The sequence below is a fragment of the Phocoena sinus genome, chromosome 2 (assembly GCF_008692025.1).
Source record: "Phocoena sinus isolate mPhoSin1 chromosome 2, mPhoSin1.pri, whole genome shotgun sequence".
NCBI classification, from domain to species: domain Eukaryota; kingdom Metazoa; phylum Chordata; class Mammalia; order Artiodactyla; family Phocoenidae; genus Phocoena; species Phocoena sinus.
Genome location: NC_045764.1, coordinates 6,865,867 through 6,891,760, shown reverse-complemented (window position 1 = coordinate 6,891,760; position 25,894 = coordinate 6,865,867). Strand labels below are relative to the sequence as shown.

General features: G+C 45.7%; 1 protein-coding gene across 1 annotated transcript in view; it reads right to left on the bottom strand.

The window, feature by feature from the left end:
• Positions 1-25,631, bottom strand: part of FAM171A1 (family with sequence similarity 171 member A1) — a 144,592-nt gene extending 118,961 nt beyond the window's left edge. The window contains 4 exon segments of the mRNA XM_032617629.1: positions 5,962-5,995; positions 5,997-6,359; positions 6,491-6,632; positions 25,498-25,631. Of these exon segments, the coding sequence (XP_032473520.1) occupies positions 5,962-5,995; positions 5,997-6,359; positions 6,491-6,632; positions 25,498-25,631 (673 nt within the window).
• Between the last annotated feature and the right edge of the window lie 263 nt (positions 25,632-25,894).

Sequence of the window (25,894 nt, the reverse complement as noted above, 5' to 3'; positions counted from 1 at the left end):
GGGCTCACTGGCCCAAGAGAGGCGGAGAAACATCAAAGGGATGTGCTGAGCCTCTGAGACAACACTGGGAGGCCGTTCCACGTTGGGGGTCCCCTATCATTTTATTATACGATGGCTTCGGGGGCTGATGGTGACACTCAGTCGGAACTTTCTTTTACCTCATTTAGTTACCGACAGGTATGTTTCGACAAAGATTAGAGCCAAGTGAAGCCAAATTTCTAAAAGAGGCTATCGCTTCTCCCTGCAGGTGTGAGTAATCCCCGCGCTAGAAGGAACACCGATAATTGGATGCACCTTGCTTACAAATAAAAGTCACAGCCCACCGAGCTCCTCTGGGAAAAAAAATCGTTATTTTGGTGGTGATGGTGGGAAGGCCCTTAAGGCTCTCCCCAAGGGCCCCCAACAGGGTTCCAATTTGGCAGAATTTTGTTAAACAGATGCAAGCCTCCAAATGTTACCTTCAGCAGCTTGGTCCCCCAAAGTGGTCCAAGCTGTACCATTACCCTGGCTGTATGGGTGCACCATCTCTCACAGTCCTCGGGGGTCAGTCTCTGTACTGGTTTCCTATTGCTACCATAGAAAAGTACAACTCAGTGGCTTCAAATAACATGAATTTACTATCCTATAGTTCTGGAGGTCAGAAGCCCCAAATCAGCATCACGGAGCTAAAGCCAAAAGGTTGGCAAGGCAGCATTCCTTCTGGAAGCCTTAGGGGAGAATCCACTTCCTCGCCTTTTGCAGCGTCCGGAGGCCGCCTGCATTCCCTGGCACTGTCTTCCTGGCCAGCAGTGAAACATCTTCACCGTCTCTGGCTCTGACCCTCTGCTTGCATTGTCACATCTCCTTCTCTGACTCTGAGCTTTCTGCCTCCCTTTTATAATCCCGAATAATCTTCCCATCTGAAGATCCTTAACTTAATTAGCTCTGCAGAGTCCCTCTTCTCACGTAAAGCACTACTGTATTCTCTGGTTGCAGAGATCAGGACATGAACATCTTTGGAGGCCATGACTCCACCTTCCACAGGGTCTGTGCGGCTAGAGAACACCATTATCTGAGATCCCCTCACTTCTTTGGGCCTGGGTTTCCTCACCTGCAGAACAAGAAGTATAAACTTGACCAAGAAGCGCCTTCTGATTAAACACACCTACCTGGATCTAAAGACATCTACATAAATGTGCTCTATATATGCACCCTTACAATGACCAACTGTATGGATTATAAGGTAGAGGAAGGATCTAAGGGGACACCCAGATTTTGAGTCCAGTTTAATAGAGAACTTAAGGTAAGCTGGACTGGAGAAGGAGGCTGGCAGCTGAGGAGTTTGAGGTCAGCTTCATGCACTGAATGGAGACGTCCAGTAGCTTGTTGGACAGAAGGAACTAGAGCTATGACACCAAGTCAAGGCAAGAGAGAGAAAAGTTGGAGTCATCCACGTAATAGGGTTTAATTACTGGAATCTCTATGAGTTAATAGATCCTGCAAGGGGTAAATGAAAGAAAACGGGCAAATGTTTGCAGCCTCCCTTTTATCTGAGAGGAAGAGGAGCTGCAAACATTTCAAACAGAGGCTTGATCAGAGGAAGGTGGAGTCGCCTTAAATACGCGGAATAAACTGTTTATTTTAAGGGAACTTATTGTGAAACCCTTTCTAAAGTGGTTAATTGCCTCAAATGTTGCCTATTTACAAGTTTGACTTTACAAAAGTACGTAATGGTTTTCTGCATGTAGGGCATACCATCGGGTCACAATATAGAATTTTGAAGAACGATCACTTCTTATAATGAGTTGGTCTATTTAGGGTGCCGATGCTTAATTTAAAAAGTACTGTTAAAATACATTCACTTCCGTTTTTGCTGGAACTGAATAATTTAGCCAGGACTGTGGTCTTTAAAGGTCCGGAAGTCATATATAAAAGCAAACTATAAAAGCATTATTGATGTATATGTGTTATCACAGGACAAATTCTTCCAACTAGATTTCTGAAATGTTTTTATATTCAATTTTTCCTTCAGTATAGAGTATTATACACGTCTGTTGCCTGTCCAACTTATTTCCGTGTGCTTTTTTAGTAAGCAGTATTTAATAAAACTACTAAATTAGCATTTGCCAACAATAATGAAAATAAACAGATTTACAGACATATCAGTAATTTGTTTAAAATGAAGGCTTGATTAAAACTGAGAAAGTACCTTCACTTGAAAGCTATTAGTTCGGAAATCCATGCAATATTTTCTTTCTTTTGGTTAGGTTTCTAAGCTAATAAGCTGTAAGTTACCAAGTATTACAGGACAAGTACAAGTAGGATACAGAAATAATTCTTAAACTCATCTCAAAGACTTTGCCAGAAATTCCCTAGACATTGCTGTTGCTTCTGCATAGAATTCCCACACCTGGCGTTCAAGGAAGTCCAGAGGTCTTGGCAAGTTCAAGTCCTGCAGTTTCCCAGGATGTGAGCCCATGAGTTTTATTTAGATGTTATGCTCTTAATATACTGTCAGCGTAAGTCATGCCTGTTGGATAATCCTCCTGATAGCTTACATCCCTTCCTGGTCTTTCAACTGATCACGATGTTCTAAAAACCGAAATTTGAATTTGGCCAGGAATAGACCTTTTGCAGAGAAGAGAGACAGCCAACCATTCACCTCCAATGTGATGATAGATTGTAGCTTTTCTGAGAGGAACAAAAAAATAGCACATCATTGCAAAATACTTTACTGTTAGAGAATAAGCAGCAACCTAGCTCTGACCTTTCTTCTGGCACATAAAGAGAGTGCTGGGGTTCAAGAATACATCTCATAGAGCACGTCTGCACAGCTTACCACTCTTTAAGTAGGGGCCCCCTCTATCAAGCTGGTCTTAGCACACAGTTGCGTAAGAGGTGGAGAAAGTCAGAATTAGTAGATACTTGTGAATAACGGTTTCTATAAATTCCCAGGAAAAAAATTAGATACTATGACCACTTTAGGGCAACTCAAATGGAAACACTTCATAAAAACACGTCATCATATGCTAGAGTTGGTTCAAATTCACGACCGGCAAAGCCAAGCCTCATGGTGACAGCTAACTGTTGCCTTTGAAATCCCTTTGCTGATTCAAAGCGGCTACAGTAGGGAGAGCCAAACTTTAAATTTTATCTTGAATATATAAAGAGCAAAGTGATGCCGAGAAATTTTGCAGATGTTAGTTTCCTCTGACATAACAAGGATTCATTTAAAAAGGAAGGTGTCATTTAGGCCTAGGAATCTAATTGGGGTGCTCTGGCCTATGATTTACGTGTTTGAGGTCTCTAAGTAGTTTTTCCTAATCTACATTTGGTTGGTGCATAACATCTATGTGAGCACAATGCATGTTCAAAGTATGATTCGTAGGGACTTCCCTGGTGGTCCAGTGGTTAGGACTCCACACTTCCACTGCAGGGGGGCATGGGTTTGATCCCTGGTCAGGGAACTAAGATACCATATACACTGCGCAGCCACAAAAAAAAAAAAAATAAAGTACGATTCATGGAACAGTTTCTCCAATAAAAGCAAAACTCTTACAAATTAGGTTTCCGGGCAGGTAAGCATGAAGTTTTTTTCTTAAAGTGTATGCATGTTGCCCTTTAGAATATGCACTAGCTGTCTTCAATCCTTTACTCTTTCTTTCAACACAACCTGAGCACCAGCTCTGTGCAAAACCCTCTACAACCTGCTGCGGAAAACGCAAAGTGAAATCAGAGAAAGCATTTGCCTTCATTGTGTATGTGATCCCGGAGCGCAGAGAAGCCATGAATTTTAAAACTATGTTACAAGATAAATTTCAAAATGGTCTGAAGAACTCAGTGGGGTGAAGGCGACCTTCTACAGTTAAAGGAGCAATTGTCCATTCCCTGAAAACACGGTACTAGTTCAAAATCCAGATGCCAGGTAGTGAGACCCTGAGTTCTAGCAGAGCTCCTGGGCTCAGCTCTTTAAAAAGCCATCCTACCCAAACAAGGAAGTAATCCTGGGGAAAAATATTCCAAGATACTTGATCTTCCACTCCAAACACACAATATACTAAGGTACTCCTAGCTGTGCATAAACATCTCACAGCTTGACTTTTTCTCACTCACCGCACAGAATATTCCATTTCTGAGACTTTAGTTACCAGATAAAATATTTAGCAGCAAGCTCTCTGCAAAATGTGGTGTTTGACCTAGACCTAGTAGGTTTTTTTCATGACTTTTTTGTTCCAGTTAAGGCTATGCCTTCCCCTATTTTATAAGTGCACAAACTTAATGTTTCCATATCCCTATTCCAAGTGCAAAACAAAAAATTCCACCCATTCTTTGGAATTAATGGCCTTGTTGAAACACAAATATCATATTCATTGAAACAGCTGATTCAAAGAGCAGTAGGGGATTAATGAAAGAGGCTACAATTCAACACTGATGAGCTAATGTCCTAAACATTCATTTCCTACATGAAGAGACAGTCTTTTCTGTACCTTGCCAATGTTCCCCCTTCCGTAATACACATTACTAAGTTTATACACAATTCAGAATGGTCTTGTCCCATCACAGCTATAGAAAAAGCGACGCATGAAAGAGACTCCAGCAAACGATACAGCAAGCGATGAATATGAAAACCTTGAATTCAACATGTAGGTAACAAACCAAACCCCAACCGACTGTGGGTAGGAACTCCCTTCCCTGTCTCAACATGAGAGGTGGAAAACCACCAGGGTTCTCTGCTCCCAGGCACTCCCGGGCTCTGGGTTCTGAATATTTGCCATAAGGAAAGAGGGCGAGCATATGGAAAAGGGCGTAAGGCAGGGTCCTAGCAAGAGGATGGAGCGAGCTAGGATGGAGCGAGCTGGGATGGAGCGAGCTGGGATGGAGCTCCCCGTGCATTCCATCTGCTGGGCGGACTTCACAGAACACACACCTTTCCTCGAGGAAAGGACGCGGACAAGGAGTCTGGGGGTCGGGGTGCGGGTGAGGGTCTCCAGGGCTGCAGGGAAGCCCTCCCGGGAGACCAGAGAGGCCCAGCGAGGCCCGGCATTGGTGTCCTGTGTGAACGCCAGATGTGCATCTACGACGGCCTCACTCACCCTTTCGAAAAGCCAGGCAACAGAGAAGCCCTCGATTTCGACCGCACAAACCCGTGCAAAGGAACCTTCGGGCTTCCCCCCCAAACAAATTCTTATTTTGAAAACAAAAGACAGGCTCGTGGCCATTCTCAGAGGCGAGCACATTCCTCCCAGGGCTGGAAAGCATATTTGCAGAGGCCAAAGATTAGACAAAAGCCTTGAGCTGGCGACACACAGCCGTGGAAATGATTATTTTTAAAAAATTGATTAGGGCCTCCCAGTTCCAATTCTTTCTCCCCTTCCGGGGATGATTCCTGGGCCGCCGAGCAGAGCCCTTAAGGCCTGTTAAAGACGTCGCATCGGGAGGGGGAGGAGACCCCGAAACTTTCCCAAACTGCGGCAGGCTGGAGGCGGGCAGCGGCCGCGGACCTCGGGGTCCCGGGGCGCAGGGGGCACCCCAGGGGCGGCGGCCACCCCCTCGACCGCCGCAACAAAAGGGCCGAGCGTAGCCTTCGCGATCGGGCTTCGAGAACCGAGCCCCGAGGTGGGGAGCGGGCGATGGCGACCCGGGGGCTGCAGTTCTCGCCCGGGCGAAGGACGAGATGGTGCCGCGTGTCCGCGGCGCGCATAAAGGACCCTCGGATACATCCACACCAGACACGCGAGGCGGCAACAGCTGTGCCACCCGCACCCCGGCGGCCCGCGGCCCCCCGGGAGCGTCTGCCCGGGTATCTCGGCGCCCCCGGGCGGCGCCGCCCCCTCGGGAGCGCGGCGCTGGGGCTGCAGGCCCGGTGGCGGCGGCTCGGGCTCGGGCGGCCGCGTCGCCACAATGCGGCCCCGGAGCCCCGCCGCCGCCGCCGCCTCTGCAGCAGGCCCGCGGCCGACACAAAGCCCGCCGCCGCGCACCGACCTTGGGCTCCGGCGCCGGGTTCCCGCAGCGTCTTGGTCACCGCCTTCCAGACGTTGCAGCCCAGCAGGCAGAGCAGGAGCGCCGCCGACCTGCTCATCTCCGCGCCGCAGGGCCCCGGGCGGCGCGGGCTGGCCGACCACCGGCTCGGAGCGGCGCGTCAGGGGCAGCCGGCCGCCGCGCCTCCCTCCATATCGCCTGGCTCCGCGCGCGCCGGGCCCGCCGCCCGATTGGCCGCGCCCCCGCCCGGCGCGGCGCCGGGCCCAGCAGCCCACGGCCGCTCCCGCCTCCGCGCGCCCCGGTGGGTTTCCCCGAAAGAGCCGCCGCCGCGCCTCCGCCGCCTCCTTAACCCCTTCGCGCCCCGCCCGCGGCGGCGCCCAGGCCCCGGGCCGTGGTGCCACCTGGCGGCCGCGCGCCCACGTGCCCCGCCCGCCCGAGCGGCCGCCCCCTCAGGTCCGCCCCGCGCGCCACCCGGTCTCCCGGGAGCAGTGAACGCGACCTTGGCGTCCAGACCGCCCCGCCACCCCCCTACCTCGCCTCTCGGGAAAGACGGTAGCTGCCTTTCAGGCCGAAACCCTCGCACCAGGTTAGCTGATGGCCCTCTCGGTTTGCGCAGGAGCGCGGCATCCTGCAGCTCCTCCTGTCCCGATCCACCCAGGAACCCCAGGGGAGATCTGACACCCAACGCCGAAGGTCGGCGGGAACAGAATCCCCCAGCCCGGGTGCACCGTACGTTGGCGGCCCTCAGCGCCTGCGTGTTGACAGGCGAACATCTCCAGGCTGTGTTGGGCTTGGATGTTTCTAGAAGGTTACGGTGGGGAGGAAATTTACACTTATTGAGGCCCTAAGTACTTGTTATTTCCCACTTTTATCTTCATAATATAGGAACTCAGAGGTAGGTATTGCTATCCCCATTTACAGAGGAGAAAATCGAAGCTAGGGAGGGTTAAGGAATTTGTCCTTAGTAAGTAGCTGGTGGGTGACAGAGCCAAGGTTCTAATAAGACAATCATCCTGGCCCCAGGGTTGAAGCTCTCCGCGAGAACCTCAGGCTTCCTTGAAGCTGAGGTACCCACCCCCCAACTTCCATTCTTTTTTTTCTTTCTTTTTTTTTTGCGGTACGCGGGCCTCTCTCTGTTGTGGCCTCTCCCGTTGCGGAGCACAGGCTCCGGACTCGCAGGCTCAGCGGCCATGGCTCACGGGTCCAGCCGGCGGCATGTGGGATCTTCCCAGACCGGGGCACGAACCCGTGTCCCCTGCATCGGCAGGCGGACTCTCAACCACTGCGCCACCAGGGAAGCCCCAACTTCCATTCTTTAACTCCCTCTTGTCTGTGTACCTTCCTCCATATAACCCTCATGTCCCCCTGACTCTCTCCACCCCATCCCCCAACCAGCACTGCAGGGACCCTGGGACCTCTGCCCGGGACCGCCGATCTGGGGAAATCCACACCAGGCTCACTAGAGGCCCCGCGCTGCCTCCAGAACGGTAAGCCAGAGGAGGGTTATTATTGTATTTTTATAATTGGGCATTAAGGTATGGCAGGCACTGTACCAAAAAGAGAATGAAGGATGGCGCTTGCCCAGTTGGCTTACTGGAGACAAGTCATTGTGAGACACAATAAAACCAGGAGGAGGAGAAGCCCCTGTGGGTGTTAGCGGCACCCTCAGGACCAAGGCTGCAATTAATGCAAATTGGGCACTTGCATAGGGTGGCAGGTAGTCGGGAAGGTGGAAAAGAAGACCCACAATTAGGGACTGCTTGATGCCTCCTCCTCTAACTTCCAGCGTCAAAGCCTTAGGGTAATTCCAGGGTACACATCAGAGCCAGGGGAGGGGAGCATAGAGAGGACCATGCAGATCAGTCGGTCCTCAAGTCCAGCTTGGGTTCCTGCCCCCAGGAGCACGAAGAGTCCAGGCCAGCTAGCTTGCTTGGTGGAGGATGGCTTTTGGAGCAGGGCGGACCCAAAGTTTTCAAATCACTTTCTTGGGGTAAGGGGCTGCTTCTAAGAGAAGTGACATTAAGCCCAACCCGGAGTTGAAACTTCTCCCTTCATATCTTTTGAGGATGTGCCTTTGTCAGGGATGTTGATTATAAGAGACAGCACTAGCCTGAGCAAGATAATGATGATAACAAGAATAATCGAAAACCAGGTTATTATTGGGAGAGCACCTGGGATTCCTACAGAATCCTGGGTGCTGAAGTGTCAGGTCTCATGAGGGAACCAAGGACAGTATTATATTTGGAGTTCCTAGTATTATATATGCCACTCTCGTTGGACTGGAGGTATTTCCTCATGACAGCTTACTTGGGTGGTATTATTATTCCTACTTTACAGATGAACAAACTGAGGCTCAGTGACAAATAATTTGTCCATAGTATCTGGGTCTGATGACAGCAAACTCAAATTCCCTATATCAAGTTCCCTCCAAGAATAAATCTCATGCAAATGACTCAGGTTACCTCTAGCTGTGTCCACGTTGTTTTAAAAATGGGTTCTAATGGCAGTAAAGTCTGAATCCAGTTAATAGTATCTAATGAATGGTATTGTGCCAATGTCACTTTCCTGGTTTTGATAATGTGCTATAGTTATATAAAATGTTACAACTGGGGGATGCTGGGGGCGGGGAGCCGGGTGTAGGGGGTAAGGGACCTCTCTGCACCATTTTTATAACTTCTTATGAGTCTATCATTATTCAAAATAAAATTTTTAAAAAGCAAAAAACCTTGTTCTATACCATTTTCCCCCCAAGCTTCACTGTTCACCCAAAACACTGGTATTTGGGGTCCTATATCTATTCTAGTATAGAGATCTAGAACTTTTAAGAGTGGGAGAAGTCTAAGTAAACACTAAGTGATGAGTCTATTCAAGTTTGGGTCACAATCAGGACTTGTAGATGCTTAAGATAATGGCTGTTATTACTGTGATGTGACGAAATTTCTGTGGATGACATGGCAGTTTAGAAACAGTTTCTATACCTTGATGGCAACACTGAGGCTTGTATAAATAGTTTCCGAACGACCAGTCCCATCCCATCTTGCAGATGAAACAGAAGGAGGTTAAATACTTTGCACAGTGCACCATCTCAAAGCCAAAAAGAGAGCCGAGGCCCCCATGAGCATTGTCTCCCCACATGGATGTTTTCCAGCTACTTGGGTGGGAGGCTAAGAAAGCACAAATTCTGCAAAATCACATAAACAACTGCACCGTGCATATCATCTGCCTGGAATTATGTAAGAATTAAATAATCACCCTTCTCCTCTACTGGAATAAAAGGATATGGTTTACCTTCTCTCCTGTTCCAGAAACCAGACTCCCACTTAGTAACTGGGGTGGGGGTGGGAGGGGTAAAATAAATCACTGCTTGGGAGGGAGTGTTTGCAGAACAATGGAAATCAGAAGTGTTCTTTCCTTCTAGAACTTTTCCTGTTGCTCTTATTAAAATCTCACATTGTTTGACTAAAGATGAATTATGACTGTACTTACTTGAAATTGCTTAGAAGTGGCCTGCCTGTGCGTTTCATTTCCATTTTCGAGTTCTCTGCCAAAAGCAGCGATGCCACATACGAAACTTTTCCTGGCTGAGTTTTTCCAGAAACCTTGATGTCAGAGGCTCTGTGTCAAGGTTTCTTAGGCCAAGATCATTTCTTCCATTGAAATCTTTCCTGACGTTGCTGCCCATGTGGTGGAATTTTAATTGTCTGAATTTATTTCCAGAGGCGTTGTCCTTCCTTCTCCCCTTTCTCCTCCTACCCTCCTGTTCCCCCTCTTCTGCCCCTGAGTAAGAAGCTGCCCGTGAATAACATATTTAGTATGAGGTTTGTACAGATCAGGAAGCGTGTCATGGACATTCCAACTCCTGTTTGCTGTTGCTTTTATTAAAGTTAGATAAAATGTAGCCGGAGGTGGAAATTGGAAGGGCTCAGCATTTTTTTAGAACCTGTTGGCCATCCATTTGCAAAAGACAAAGGAGACAGGTAAAGAAATGACTGAAAAGGAATTGATGTGTCCCATCAACCATAACACTCCCACGTTCCCCTCTATGGGTGAGTCACACCCACGTCAATCCATGTGACTTTCCAACAAGATCTTCTTTCAGCTTCATGTGAGAAGTTGCAAATGTGTATTAGCCTACAAGAGTGCATCTCTGGCAGTGTGATTTCAGATCCCCTGTATGACTGTTCTTTGCATGCCCCGGAGTCACTAGAAGACTCTGGGATGCCTCAATAGGTCTTGGCCGTTGAGGATATTCAAAGGCTGGTGGCTACCTGAGAATCTGGTTGCCTGTTCCATTAGAGCAAGGAGAATCTTCCAGTTCAACCCTTTGCTGGCCGTGGAATTACTGTCATAGAGTCAAGGAGGGCTCGAGGAAAGTAGGAAAGGCAGCTTCTGTGGACAGAGAATGTGACCTGCCAAATCAGTAAACAAAGGAGGTTGCAGCCATCAAGGCCACTGCAGCCTCCCCCACGCTGTGCACCCTGAGAGGATTCAGGATGGAGAAAAGCAGGATACTGGCCCCAGATAGTTAAGGTGCATATCAAAGGAATGATTTCAGTGAGTCCAGGCTCTTGCATCTTCCCGTACACAGAAGTGGGCCAAATTCATTAACTCCAGATGTCCGGTGTTTCTTTAATTAGCAGTAATCTTTTGATGTTCCAACTGCTTGTTTTGGGGTTGTTGTTTTTTTGCAAACACTCCTATACGTCCTGGCTCCTCTCTTGCCCTCTTTGGGACAGTCCCTCAGAGCTATCTGAGAGGCTGTCTCCTGGGCTTAAGTCCTCAGTATGTCCAAATAAAATGTAATTCTCAACTTTTAGGCTGTGCAAAAACTTAAAGAGTTAGGGAAAAGACAGGAAACTAATGGAGAAAATGGATTAGGTAATTAACACTAATCGAATTCTTGTTGTGTGGCTCATTCTGTACCTGGAACAGGGAGGAAAGCTTTGCTGTGCTGTAGAGCCTCACTTCCCCTAAGCTCTGGTCAATTTCAGGTGAACTCTTTCCCAGTGGTACTTTCTTACTCATTTCCTTTCTTGTCATTTCCTCTCTGCTTAGTTTTGAGGCTCTGGACCCAAAGCTACCTGCTGCCAGGTCATTTCTCTTAATGCCTGTTTAATTATTAAACGAAGGTTCTCTCCCTCCAGCAGTGCCCTTCATTACAGGCCCCTTAAACATGGAAGTGGGGATGAGGAGGTGATTTGTCTGCTCAGACAATACAACGGGCTTACATATTAATTATTGTAATGTTAATTTAGTTGTTCAGCCACTCTCACTAAAATATAAACTCCATGAGAACAGGGTGTTTGTCCAACTCACTGACATAGTTCCCGGCATCTGGAAAAAATATTTGGCCCAAAATAGGTGCTCAATAACTATTGGCCAAAGTGAAAAATTGTGTCTAACCTTGAAGAAATATTTTCTTCCAGTCAGTCTAAATATCGCTCTGCTACCTTGGACTGATATATGAATTGGCAGGTACCGACTGAGTCCTTACCATGGGTCCGAAGTTTTAGAAGGTAACTCAAGATGCTTTCCCACCTTCTGGGCTTCCCTCTCACAATTAGTCTTCAGAGATCCCTCCTCAGACAGGCAGGTCTTGAACTGGCCCCTGAACTTGAGCCTGTCCTGCCGTGGGACTGGTGTTGATGCTTATCCTCTCATCCTTTTCTATCCTTCAAGATGCAGATCAGGTCACGTCGCTACTGTGTCCTCAGCCTGGCACGTAAGGTTCACCACACTCACTAACCGCTTTGTAAAGTTAGTTACCATTATAACCACCTGCTCCCACCAGTTGCAAACATTTGCTTTCAACACATGAGTTTAGACCATGTACAGAAAAGATGTAGAGTGGGGTTCCACAGTGAGCTGGGGTCAGCGTTGGCCAAAGTGCATGCCGTCTGTTTGGAATAGTCAAAACTGTAACATCTGGTGCTGCTATCTGGGAATGTTTGTGTAAACTTTCGACGTCCGAAAGCACACGATTCTTCTTTTTATAACTTTATTGGGGTATAGTTGACTGACAATGTTGTGTTGGTTTCAGGTGTACAGCAAAATGAATCTGTTATACATATGCATACATCACTCTTTTTTAGATTCTTTTCCCATATAGGCCATTACAGAGTATTGAGTAGAGTTCCCTGTGCTATACAGTAGGTCCTTGTTAGGTATCTATTCTATATATAGTAGTGTGTATGTGTCAATCCCGATCTGAAAGCACACGATTCTTGAGTTCTGACATCAGTATTTAGGGTAAAGGTTTATGTAGACAGTAACTCCAGAATCTTCTCAAAAGAGGGCACCCTTTAGTCATTTGAAATAAACTCAAAATAGTATATCTGAAAATCTGAGCATGATAACTTTTCTATGGCAATGTCTTATCTTCCCAACTTACAAGCTCTGAAGGAACCTCCTTTTCGACATCTTTGTGGCTCGCTCAAGATCCCAACGATGCCCTGCTTGGAGCTGACTTTCCGCAAAGCCACTGACTTACCAATTGGCTGGTATACATAGATTTGATTGATTGGTTATCACTCAGAGGAAATGCAAGTCGTCACGTGGAATATGAGATTTTGGTGCACATATGATCTTATTCAAAAATTATTCTTTCCACTATTTTTTTAAAAGAGAAGTAGATGACTTTTTAAAAATAATTTTTTAGAATATTTTATTTATTTATTTGGTTGCACCAGGCCTGAGTTGTGGCAGGCAGCCTCCTTAGTTGTGGCACATGTGCTCCTTAGTTGGCTCTTTAGCTGTGGCAGGACAACTCTTAACTGTGGCATGCATGTGGGATCTAGTTCCCTGACCAGGGATTGAACCCAGGCCTCCTGCATTGGGAGCATGGAGTCTTAACCACTGTGCTACCAGGGAAGTCCCTCTTTCAACTATTTTTAAAGAAAGGTGTTACATAACACCAGCATTTTCATCTAAATAAAAATATTTTCTTTTCAAAGAACTTTTTTTTTTTTTGAGTCACCACTCTGCAAGACTTAAGCATGTCTCTCCCACACCATCTGCTCGACCCCTCTTCCCAAGAATCTGCCTTTACATGGGGTGAAGGTGTTGACAGATGTATGAGTGGTGATCCCGGGTATATTTCCCTGAGGAGGATGGCCTGTTCCCAGGGATGAGGGGACACAGGGACCTGGAGAAATCTAGTTATGAGGCAGGTGTCCTTGAAGGGAAAAAGAATGGGGTCCAAGCCACATGGAAGAGCCCAGATCTTCACTCTGAGCACACTGACAGCTGACTCCCAGGAACCCCGGTGGGAAGGCATACAATAGGGGCATAAAAGGTAACATTCCTAAGCTAACAAAAAGCATCAAACAAACGGACTGAAAAATCCCACAACCTAGAGACTTCCCTTTCACCCAGCCCCAATCAGTGCCTTGCTAAATACAGGATGCCTTCGCTGGGAACCTTATTTGGAAGCACCCCAGTATCTTCCCGTATACAGTAAACCCTCTCTGCACGGAGGCAGGTAGCAGGATGGTTAAACGCCTGAGCGCTGACTCTGGGCTGACTGGGCTTGGACTTCTGTGATGTTCCTCACCTTGCTTTGCTCCTTTGTCAAATGGGGATGAAAAGAGTAGTACCTCTGTCCAAGTGTTGTCACGTGGATTCGGTGAGATAAAGGACGGAGCCTGGCTTTGGTAGCAGCTGTCTGTACGCATAGTGGTCATTTTTCCCCTGCAGAAGTAGGCTGGTTCTGAAGATGGGATGTTTCTTGGGCAGTGGTGGGGACCACTGGCTTGGCCTTAAACCTGCCCTGTGAGGTCTGCTGGGGGCTCCCTAGGGTGCTCCTTGCTCCGACTCTTCAGATGAAGTGGAGATGCTTTCACTGCTGTTCCTTCTAGAACAGTCACTCGTGTGACTTCGCAGTTTCTTGTTCATAATCCCTTCTGCCGGGCTGTGGACCCTACACAGTCTCCTGGATGCCAGGAATGAGGGAAGTCGATGCCTCCTGGACTAAGATGGGTGCTTCCTGGAGGAGAGTGGAGATCAACAGTCCCTGGGCTCATTTCCTCGGCCTGTCACGTGGTCCAGTCTCATACTGGAGAGAGCCCAGGTAAGGTTAACAGGGCTGGGCGAATAGCCAGGCTGTCTTTAGCAACGTGCAGGCTGAGGACCAGCCGAGAAAGGCAGGAGGAGGCTTCCCTGGTGGCTCAGTGGTTAAGAATCTGCCAGCAAATGCAGGGGACACGGGTTCGAGCCCTGGCCCAGGAAGATCCCGCATGCCGCGGAGCAGCTAAGCCCGTGTGCCACAACTACTGAGCCTGCGCTCTAGAGCCCGCAAGCCACAACTACTGAGCCCACGTGCCACAACTACTGAAGCCCGTGCACCTGGAGCCCGTGCTCCACAATAAGGAAGCCACCGCAGTGAGAAGCCCACACACCATATCAAAGAGTAGCCCCCGCTCGCCGCAACTAGAGAAAGCCCACGTGCAGCAACAAAGACCCAACGCAGCCAAAACTAAAATAAATTTATATTAAAAAAAATTCAGGAGGGAGAGAGACATTGTACCCACAATCTGGAGTCGTTAATGTTAATTTATTTACCAGTTCACATTAAAAAAAATAATAAGTTGTTAGAATATGAGGATTCTTTCCCTCTTAACAAAGCCACAGAAAGTGAAACGTAATCTGGAATTGGTTCTTTTATTTTTATTTTATTTTATTTTTTCCAGTATGCGGGCCTCTCACTGTTGTGGCCTCTCCCGTTGTGGAGCACAGGCTCCAGACGCGCAGGCTCAGCGGCCATGGCTCCCAGGCCTAGCTGCTCTGCAGCATGTGGGATCTTCCCAGACCAGAGCACGAACCCGTGTCCCCTGCATCAGCAGGCAGACTCTCAACCACTGCGCCACCAGGGAAGCCCCTCTTTTATAAATATCATTACACAAAATGTTTTGCAAATTAAAACTGGAATACTGGAGAGAAAATAAAGCATTTCGTTTTCTTGGTGTCCTTGGAACTTTATGTTCTAGACTGAGGCCTGAAGTCCAGAACAGGTAGGTACCTGTGGCTGACAGTCTTGAATGTGAGTCCTACAGTGTATCTAACCTTGAACTTTGAAATCATTTCTATCAAATTTTGTCCCCGAAACACTCACACCCATACACCAAAAATTATGGTACAGCTTTCTTTAAAGCTTGCATAAGAATAAAAGATTTTAAAACCTGGGAGAGATTTGGTGATCCACTGCCCACTGACATGAAAGAAATAGTGCTTGCAAGTGAGAAATTATACATGAGTTACAAACATGCAAAAATTGGCACAGCCATCCAAGAAAGAATTGGGAGAGATTTTTAACTGGGTGGATTGAGTAAAATCTGCCTCAGAAGCTCTAGAAAAAAGTTGCATATGTTAAAGCAAACTATTCAACTTCTTTTCCATAGAGGCAGCTGCAGCTGTGACTTGATCACAGCGCACGTTCATTGTTTTGCCTGTGGGGCATCCAGGCTCCCTCCATTTGGTAGTGGAACCGGTACTTTCCTAAAGTATCTACCCTCACTTTCCTCTCAGTCCAGGTGATTTAGGGCTGGCTCCAAGGGTAGACATGTGATCCACGTTTGGCCAATCAGGATGGAAGCCCCCCTCTCTAGCCAGTTCAGAGGTGGGACCACGATCCAGTCAGTCCAAATCAGACTCAATTCCAGAACGTTTTTAGAATTTGAAACTCTTGAGAGAGAGAAGGACTTTTCCAGCTGGGGTTAATGAGAGGAGAGCCTAAAACATCGCAACCTCTGGCAGCCATCTTGTCACCATGATGTAAGAAACTAAGAGTGGAGACAAAACAGAGCAAAGCAGAACTTAGAGATGGAGAGAGTGATATGAGCCCCTGAACGCAGCCAGTGTCTCCCTGGGACTTTCACTTGTTGAGTGAATAAACTTTTCTTTTCCTTTTTTTTGCGGTACGCGGGCCTCTCACTGTTGTGGCCTCTCCCGTTGCGGAGCACAGGCTCCGGACGCGCAGGCTCAGCGGCCATGGCTCACGGGCCCAGCATCTCCGCGGCGTGTGGGATCTTCCCAGACCGGGGCACGAACCCGTGTCCCCTGCATAAGCAGGGGGACTCTCAACCACTGCGCCACCAGGGAAGTCCTCTTTTAGCCATTTTGAATTGGGCTTTCTGTAGTTACAACTGAAAGGATCTGGCGGATACAGTTGGAGAAGAGAGATAGGGGGTGCTCACAGTTTGCTGGTTCTTTCCTAAGGATGAAGTGGCATTTACCTAACTTCCCGATGTCCGTTGACTGTGGTTGTTATCACAGTGAAGAAAACTTTCCAGAAGACCGGATTCTTTCGGGAAGGCACTTTTTTGTTTTTTTTCAGGAAGGATATTTTCCACGTGGATAAGTGTATGAGAGACATACAGCAGCAAAACCAGAAACTCTGGACTTGCCCAGTCAATCCCTTCTTTAAATCTTACTTCACACCAGGTGAAGAAAACCCTAAAAGCATGATAATTCTTTGTGTATTAGATCCTAAATATTTATTATGCTTTGAAACTTAATCTACCACCAGTTCTCTCTTTTTGTTTGTCACACATACATCTGCATCACCGACACTGATAGTGACAGATCTGCCTTTTCACTTCCCTAGTGGGAACTTAATTGTCTTTTATGTCCAAGTGGTGGCCACCACCTGTGTTGCCTCCTGGGCAGGAGGAGGTAGCAGTCTTTTTTGTGGAGTAAATCACAAAAGCCAGACCTGCTTTGGGAAATAGAATATAACCATCGTTGGAAACTAAGCTTTCAAGTATGAATGTTATCCTGGCCAATACAAATAGAAATCACCATAGAGGAGTTAATTAAACATAATAAACAGTTCAGGCGGAACAGGAAACTGCTATTTTTCCTGTCTCCAAAGCTTCTATCATAGGGGAAGGAAGAGCTAATCAGCAAAGAGGCAGGAACATGAGAAGAATGGGAATCTCACGGCAAGGACTGAGTGTTTGGCTCTGAAGAAAAGCAAAGTCATAAATTTAATCTCTGGTGGGGTTTCGGTCCATGCCTGGGGGGAGGGGGAGGGGTACAAAACCGTTTGTGCTGATCAGTTATCTATAGAGAGTATCACGTAAAATGGCGAAGTTTATGGTTACGACATCACACTGGGATTTGCAGGGAGTCGTACCAAAATACTTCTTTGGTGACAAGATCATACATGTCAAGAGCTTTTGAAGACTGAAAAGCATAAATGCAGGGAATTCCCTGATGGTCCAGTGGTTACAAGTCGGTGCTTTCACTGCCGAGGGCCCAGGTGCAATCCCTGGTTGGGGAACTAAGATCCCACAAGCCACGCGGCGTGGCCAAAAAAAAAAAGAAAAATGCAGAGAAGGGCTTCCCTGGTGGCGCAGTGGTTGGGAGTCCGCCTGCTGATGCAGGGGACACGGGTTCGTGCCCCGGTCCGGGAAGATCCCACGTGCCGCGGAGCGGCTGGGCCCGTGAGCCATGGCCGCTGAGCCTGCGTGACCGGAGCCTGTGCTCCGCAATGGGAGAGGCCACAACAGTGAGAGGCCCGCGTGTCGCAAAAGCAAAAAAAAAAAAAAAAAAAAATTGCAGAGAAGATATTCTGTGAGAAAGGGGAATATGAGCAGAGGAAGAGAGGCAGGTGGAGGAACGGGTATGATGAAGAGAATCGTTTATCTTCTGGAAATCTAGGCACTCAAAGACCGCTCATTAAGAAACCAAACAAGATGCACTGCACTCCAAAGACGTCGGTAGGACTGAGACTTGGAATAACTAAAAAAGCAACTTAAGTGTCCATCACAGGTGAATGGATAAAGATGAGATACATATATACGATGGACTGTTACTCAGCCATAAAAAGAATGAAATAATGGCATTTGTAGCAACTAGAGATTATCATACCCAGTGAAGTAAGTCAGAAAGAGAAAGACAAATACCATATGATATCACTTATATGTGGAATCTAAAAAACATAGTACAAATGAATGTATTTACAAACCAGAAATAGACTCACAGATATAGAAAACAAACTTGTGGTTACCAAAGGGGGCAGAAGGAGGGATAAATTAGGAGTTTGGGATGAACAGATACACACTACTATGTGTAAAATAGATAAACAACAAAGACTTACCATGTAGCACAGGGAACTATACTCAGTATCTTGTAATAACCTATAGTGGGAAAGAATCTGAAAAAGAATATATATATGCCCACATACACACAACTGAGTCACTTTGCTGTACACCTGAAACTATCACAACATTGTAAATCAAATATACTTCAGTTAAAAAAAAGACTCAGTGTGAAAGGGGACAGAAGACTTACAAAGATCCAAGGCCCTCCTTTTCAACACAGAATCTTCCAAAGTTAAGGATGGGTGGGATGGGCATAAAATAAGGAGGGAACCACCTCTTTCCACAATGCTCTAGAATTGCACACATCACGTGGCATTTGAAATGTGGCTGTCGTGAGAACAGGGTCACCTCTGCTAGATGTGAGGACTCTGGGGTTCAAAAACAGATCATTTTTCCTTTCTAGGAGCTCAGGCCTCGTGTCTCTCTCCCCACAACCTGAAGATAGCTGTTCACAGCTGCTCGGGTTCCTCCCCCACTGAGCGTGCCATCTGTCCCCGTGAAAGACGAGTGAGGCTTGGGGCTGAGAAGCTGGTGCAGACAGCCCTACCACAGACCCCAGGGCCAAGCTTCTGGGGAGTAAACCCCAGAAAAACTCCTCATGCTAAGCTGGTCAATGTTCAAAGTGCAGTTAAGGGAAGATGAGGGATAAACACAAAACTTTTTCTAGTATTTCAACTTGTCCCTAAAGTAACCATTTGTGCTGAGGTCCTGAGAGCTGAAAGGGGGCCAATTACAAAGAGAAGGAGGCTGGAGACTTAGGGGGCTGGGGACTTCCCTGGTGGTCCAGTGGTTAAGACTCTGGCTCTCAATGTGGGGGGCAGGGGTTAAATCCCACTTTGGGGAACTAAGATCCTGTGTGACACACAGTGTGTCAAAAAAAAAAAAGAAAGAGAGAGAGAGAAGGGGGCTGGAGGAAAATTTGAAGAGGAACAATGACAGAATGAGATTTTAAAAAATTAATTAATTTATTTATTTTTGGCTGCAGTGGGTCTTTTTGTTGCGGTGCACAGGCTTCTCACTGTGGTGGCTTCTCTGGTTGCGGAGCACAGGCTCTAGGTGCATGGGATTCAGTAGTTGTGGCACGTGGGCTTCAGTAGTTGTGGCACATGGGCTCAGTAGTTGTGGCGCACGGGCTTAGTTGCTCCGCGGCATGTGGGATCTGCCCAGATCAGGGCTTGAACCCGTGTCCCCTGCATTGGCAGGCGGATTCTTAACCATTGCACCACCAGGGAAGTCTGAGAATGAGATTTTTACCACTTTAATACATAGTACATTTATTTATTCCTATGCCAGAAATACAGAAAGATGCAGGTAAGCTGAAGAGAACCTGAGAGGCACTAGGACCATTTAAGAGGAAAAAGAACATCAGTTTTCTATAACTGACTAGCAAGCAGTTAAATTTATGCAGAGGAATGAAGATGAAGATATGTACCTGGTTATGGTAAGAGAAAGAAGCAATGTAAGAAGAAATGAGAATATTTAAGCAAGTTTTCAAGATGGCAGTAATTCAAAGAACCAAATAAATAAAACCGAGTGAGAAATTTATCTTTTAACTTCCCCCAAGCAAATTAAAATAGTAGCCAAAACTCAATTGGTTAGTTTATTTGGAATTATTATTTTTCAAGGAAGTAATTACAGCACTCATTTCAGATTTTCTACAACTTCAGGAACTTCTCCCATTTTGGGAGAAGTGGAGGCAGAGACCTTGACTATTTGCATGATTTTTGCCAAGTCACTTTCTCTTTCAGATTCACTTTCTTCATTTCTGAAATATGGGATGAGAATAACAACTACCTTACCGGGTTTGTGGAGGTGACGAAATGTGACCGTATATGAAAAATAAAAGCACTCAGCGACCTGAAAGCTCTAAAGAAATGATAATAGTGACAAACTCCTTAATATTTCAAATTTCCTTTGTCTTCCTTGCAGTCACATCCACAGAAGTCATGACTTTTAAGGTAAATTTAGGGATTAGATTCTCTCTTTAGCTGACCCTAAACATTGGTCATTGGGGGATTAGAAACACCAGCACCCTGGAGTAGGCATCTGGAAAATTCTGAAACTGAAAATCACCATGAGTTTTATTTAGGTGGCTATCCCAAGTAAACCACCATGTCTGACCCCAACTAAAAATGTTTATAATATGAGGTTAAAATAAGCGTTGAAGTACACTGTGGTCAAACCAAGGGGACACCATCAAAACATGAGTGGCAATGACAAATAAAGGAGAAGGGTGGGGACCAGCATCTCTCCTGTCACTCAGGCCAAAAACCAATGAGTCACTTTTTTGTAGTCTTTTTTTTTTGTGCGGCACACGGGCCTCTGACTGTTGTGGCCTCTCCCGTTGCGGGGCACAGGATCCAGACACACAGGCTCAGCGGCCATGGCTCAGGGGCCCAGCCGTTCCGCGGCATATGGGATCTTCGCGGACCGGGGCACGAACCCGTGTCCCCTGCATCGGCAGGCGGACTCTCAACCACTGCACCACCAGGGAAGCTCTCAATGAGTCACTTTTTGATGATGGCCATTGTGACTGGTGTGAGGTGATACTTCATTGTAGTTTTGATTTGCATTTCTCTAATAATTAGTGAATGTTGAGCATCTTTTCATGTGCTTTTTTAACCATCTGTATGTCTTCTTTGGAGAAATGTCTATTTAGATCTTCTGCCCATTTTTGGATTGGGTTGGTTGTTTGTTTGATATTGACCTGCATGAACTGTTTTGAAATTTTGGAGATTAATCCTTTGTCAGTTGCTTCATTTGCAAATATTCTCTCCCATTCTGAGGGTAAAAGAACAAAATAATGCCATTTGCAGCAAGATGGATGGACCTAGAGGTTGTCATACTGAGTGAAGTATGTCAGACAGAGAAAGACAAATATATGCTATTGCTTACACGTGGAATCTAAAAAAGAAGGATACAAATGAACTTATCTACGAAACAGAAATAGTTACAGATGTAGAAACTAAACTTATGGTTATGGGGTGGGGGGAAGGAGGAGGGGAGGGACAAATTGGAAGATCAGGATTGACATATACACACTACTATATATAAAATACAATAGATAACAAGGACCTACTGTATAGCACAGGGAACTCTACTTAATACTCTGTAATTACCTATATAGGAAAAGAAGCTGAAAAAGAGTGGGTATATGTATGTGTATAACTGATTCACTTTGCTGTACACCTGAAATTAACACAACATTGTAAAGCAACTATAACCCAACTGAAAAAAAACAAAAACCCAGTGAGTTGCAGGGAGGGGAAATGAGAGTTAGTGTTTAATGGGTAGAGAGTTTCAGTTTTGCAAGATGAAGAGTTCCGCGGATGGATGGTGATGCTGGGAGCACAACGTGAATGTACTTCATGTCCATCTTAACCACTTAAAAATGGTTAAGATGGTAAATTTTATGTTATGTGTCTGTTGCCACAATTTAAAAACTTATGAAAAAAACCTTATGAGTCACCTTTGATTCCTACATTCATTCTTTAATAAGACGAGCTAAACTGAAGAGAGACTGAGAGGATGGGATAGAGGTTCTGAAGTTAATGAATGTTGATGTAACACTTCTGACTCCCAGGCTGGTTGCTCGGAAGCAGAGATGTTTCTGAGTACCAGGGTTTTTGTCCACCAGGTGACGCTTCCAACACAGCTCCTGTCACCAGTTCCTCTCTACCAGCCCCAGGCATTCAAACCTCTGGCCCAGAGCTAGTAGACCTACTTCTCTTCCCTTGTACCAGCTCCGAGTGAGAGGAGTAGGAAATGGAGGGGAAAGACACTCTGAAATCGAAAATAAGAGACAAACAATCCGGCATTAGTTTCCACAGAATCTTTTTTAGATTCCAACGACATGACTTGGAGAAATTTCCATGCCTTTCTGGATAACAGGAAGACTCATTATGACTTTATAAAGACTCTGGTGCCTCATTTGTTGGATATCATGCCCCCTGATGGTTTCACTGTGTAACAGAAGCAAAAATAGGCAGTGAGTGCTCTGGGAGCAGGGTTAAGGACTTTGGCTAGAAATAATTTCCCAAAATCTGTGTCAATAGGTGATGTATAACACAAGATTCTCATCCCGGCAAGTCCAAAGCTAAAAGTGTAATCGAAATAAACCAGAGTAACAGCAGACCAGGAAACCAGTAAAAAAAACTTCCCATAGTTTATCTTTTGGAAGCTGCTTTCTAGAGAGGAGCTATGGGTTTCCATCTTGATACCTGTCGCTAACACTGGAAACTGCAGAGGCCTCAGGTGTTGCGAGTGGAGGAAACCTTTGCCTCTTCTTATGACCCACAGGGGAGCAGAACATGAAGGGGGGTGGGTGGACTTCAGGTAGATCTAGAGGCTGATCCTATGAGAGACATACATTCGTGACAAGCCATGAGGCCAGAAATGCTGTGATTTGAAAATGGCTAATTACCTTCAAAGGGAAGTTGAACTGGAACAGTATTTTAAGTACCTTAAAAAGGTCTGTGTGTGTGTGTTTCAATTGTTTACTCTTTTTTTTGAAAATACAATAGGATTCTAGTACATTTATTTCATCAGCACAAGAAACTTGGGAATATTCCATATTCAAATACATTGAAATAGAGATGTTTAGAGCCAAAAGTTATGTAAATCCCATTTTTCCCTGAAAATGAAGGTCTATGTTCTTTTGACTGTAGCTTTCCTCAATTCCTGTCCCCCATGACTCCCAGAAGTATGAAATTGATAAATATCCATTAATTGTTTACTTTTGGCCCAGCAATTCCACTCAGGAATTTTTCTTGCGAAGACACACAGTCAAGACCAGTATTGCTATGACAGCTTTTACATTATTTTTACAGCTTGTACTAACAAAGAAAAAAATTGGCAGCAACTTAAATATTGAATTATTAAATCAATTATGATATTCTTATACAGTGGAATACTATGAAGCCATTAATAGGATGGCGGAAATCTATTCACTGATGTGAAAAGATACACGTAGCTTGGCAACATGTACCAATGCTTCAAACAAAGTATATAGACTTTAACCCTTCCTCTCAGGAATTTATCTTCAAACGACAATAATAAAACAAGTCTAGCATGTTCAGCAGAGCAATGTTTACAGTACAATGTTTACTGTTAAAAAATACTGCTGTAACATGAAGCTCTATTAATTGAGATTGGTTAAAAATATTATAATTATATCATGGAATATCATGCAGGCATTAAAATTATGCTGTAATTTATCTTTGTTACAAAGCAAGCTCACTATAATACAAAGTGGAAAAAATTTACAAAATGGTAATCACTGTATAATTCCATCTTAGTAAAAGTAAAAATATCTATAGGAAAAAGTGTGCATGTGTGTACACACACACATCTCTAAATGTATAATAGTTATCTCTGGATGGTGGTTTTTAGCTATTTTTTTGATGTTTATTTTGTAATTTATTTTTATTTTATTTTATTTCTTTTTGGCTGCATTGGGTCTTTGTTGCTGTGCGCAGGCTTTCTCTAGTTGTGTTGAGCGGGGGCTACTCTTCATTGCGGTGTGTGAGCTTCTCATTACAGTGGCTTCTCTTGTTGCAGAGCACAGGCTCTAGGTGCATGGGGTTCAGTAGTTGTGGCTCAGGGGCTCAGTAGTTGTGGCACATGGGCTTAGTCGCTCCACGGCATGTGGGATCTTCCCAGACCAGGGCTTGAACCCGTGTCCCCTGTATTAGCAGGCAGATTCTCAACCACTGTGCCACCAGGGAAGTCCCTGGGAATAATGTTATATACCCAGGGAATAATGTTTATTTTTCTAATAAACATTAATGTATTATTTTTATAGTAAGAAAATACAACAATATTATTTCCATGATTTTTTTAAAAGCACATAAAGACTAAGAATTCATCCTAAAGTGTTTCTCAACCTTTTTCTCATCACCATCCCCTAAGGAGCCTTTTAAAGACATATTTTCCAAATTACTCCTGCCATGAAATTTTAATGCCACAGATATATCATATATCTGTTTATGTACTGTATGTACATCTGCTTTATACATAAAAAGGGTATGATTTTTTTTGATCCTCAAGAAGCAATCTACCTTGGGGCAATATTTTTCCTGTTAATAATTATGTTCTAAAAGGACACTAAGTGTGTGTGCAGTGTGATTACTTAGTCATCCTAAGTCATCCTAAACTTACTCAGCCTTCTAATTAATTTCTTCTTTTGCCTGATTTATTTTATTCTTTTACATCTACGTGTCATCCAGCACCTCAAAGTATTCTACTGTCCAAATTCTCTTCAGCCTCCAATTTTCCTGAGAGGCTGAGGGTTATAACATGAGTCTGGTAGACTCATACATTCTGTCCAATCTTGCTTCCTGTCCTTTTTAATAGCTGTTATGCCCAATAACAGACCCAATACAAGTTCTGCATTTTAACCTCCATCTGGTCTGCTTTTCAAGGAGAGCTGAAATCCATAGGGCAGGCAGTCAGGAAGAGCAGGCTGGAACCCTCAGGCATAAGCTGAAGTTCTCTCCACAGGCAAACTTTCTTCTTTAAAGAAGCCTCAGCTCTGTCCTCATGCCCTTTTACTTGAGTAAATCAGGCCCACCCAAAATATCAAGGATAACCTCCCTTACTTAAAGTCAACTGATTATGGATCTTCATCACATCCATAAAATACCTTCACAGCAACACCTAGATTCATATTTGAATAACTCAGACTGTAGCCTAACAAAGTCAACACATAAAATTATCACCGTCTATCCTTTGTCTTCTGGACACCCATACGCATCCCATTAAACCTTAAAGACAATAACAAGGTCATACTTCCACCCAAATCTATAGAACTATCCTGTATTCAACCGAAAATGAAACTGAGTAGGACTCTGTGGTCATTCCCCCTCCCCCCCATGTCCTCCACCTGCCTTTTGTCTGTAGAAAAACTTTAGCCAAAGAATAAGTTTAATCAGAGAAGTGAGAAAATGCAGAAGCAAAGAAAAGGGGTCAAACAGGACAGAACAATAATAGTTCAGTCAGTAAACAAAGTCAATGACCTTCAGTTCCTCCTTAAGGGCCACAGATAATATTGTGAGCTGTATCCTGTGAGCTGTCTTATAGATACTGAAACCCTCACCAGGTGGAAGAAGTTAACTACACGATGACCAGATGGTAGCCATGACCTAAGCTGCCACAATTCTGAGAGCTGGTCTCAAAGAAATGGGAGCAAACCAACCCTGGAACTGAAGACTAACCGTACTTAAAACAATCAAGATGATGCTGATCAGACCGCCGCAGGACCAATGTCAAGATGACGGTCAGAGCTGATGGTGCCGTTTCTGCACGTAGCTCCCTCCCTCCGTGTATAACAGCTCTTGCCCACTGATGGTCAGTGGGGGAAAGTCAGCCTTTGGACACGAGTCCCCCCACCCCACGCCGCCAGGTTGCTGAAATAAAACAAACTTTCCTCCCCACCAACCTTGCCTCTTTATTGGCTTTAGCGCGGCAAGCAGCTGGACCCACTTTCGCTAACAGTTTTTGGCTCCCAACGCGGGGCTGCTGCACTCTCGCGATATCTGGCTTCTGGGGTTCTGCCAGCAGAGCTGCCGCCATGACGACGCGCGGGGGTGGCTGTGAGGAGCGTGATTCCCGTGGCTCGCTGGCCCCGAGAGGGGGTGTTTGAGGGGACGTTCCTAGCAGCTGCCGAAACCGTTTGTTTCGGGGATCCTCCCTGTTTCTCCCCTGCTTGGCCCTGGCTGCCAACGTATGCTTTTCCTTGGTGGAATGCATCTGGACGAGCCGACGAGCTTCAAGACCAAGTAGGTCGACCCGTGTGCACCTGGGCTAACTTCTCTTCCGAGCACAAAGTGCTATTT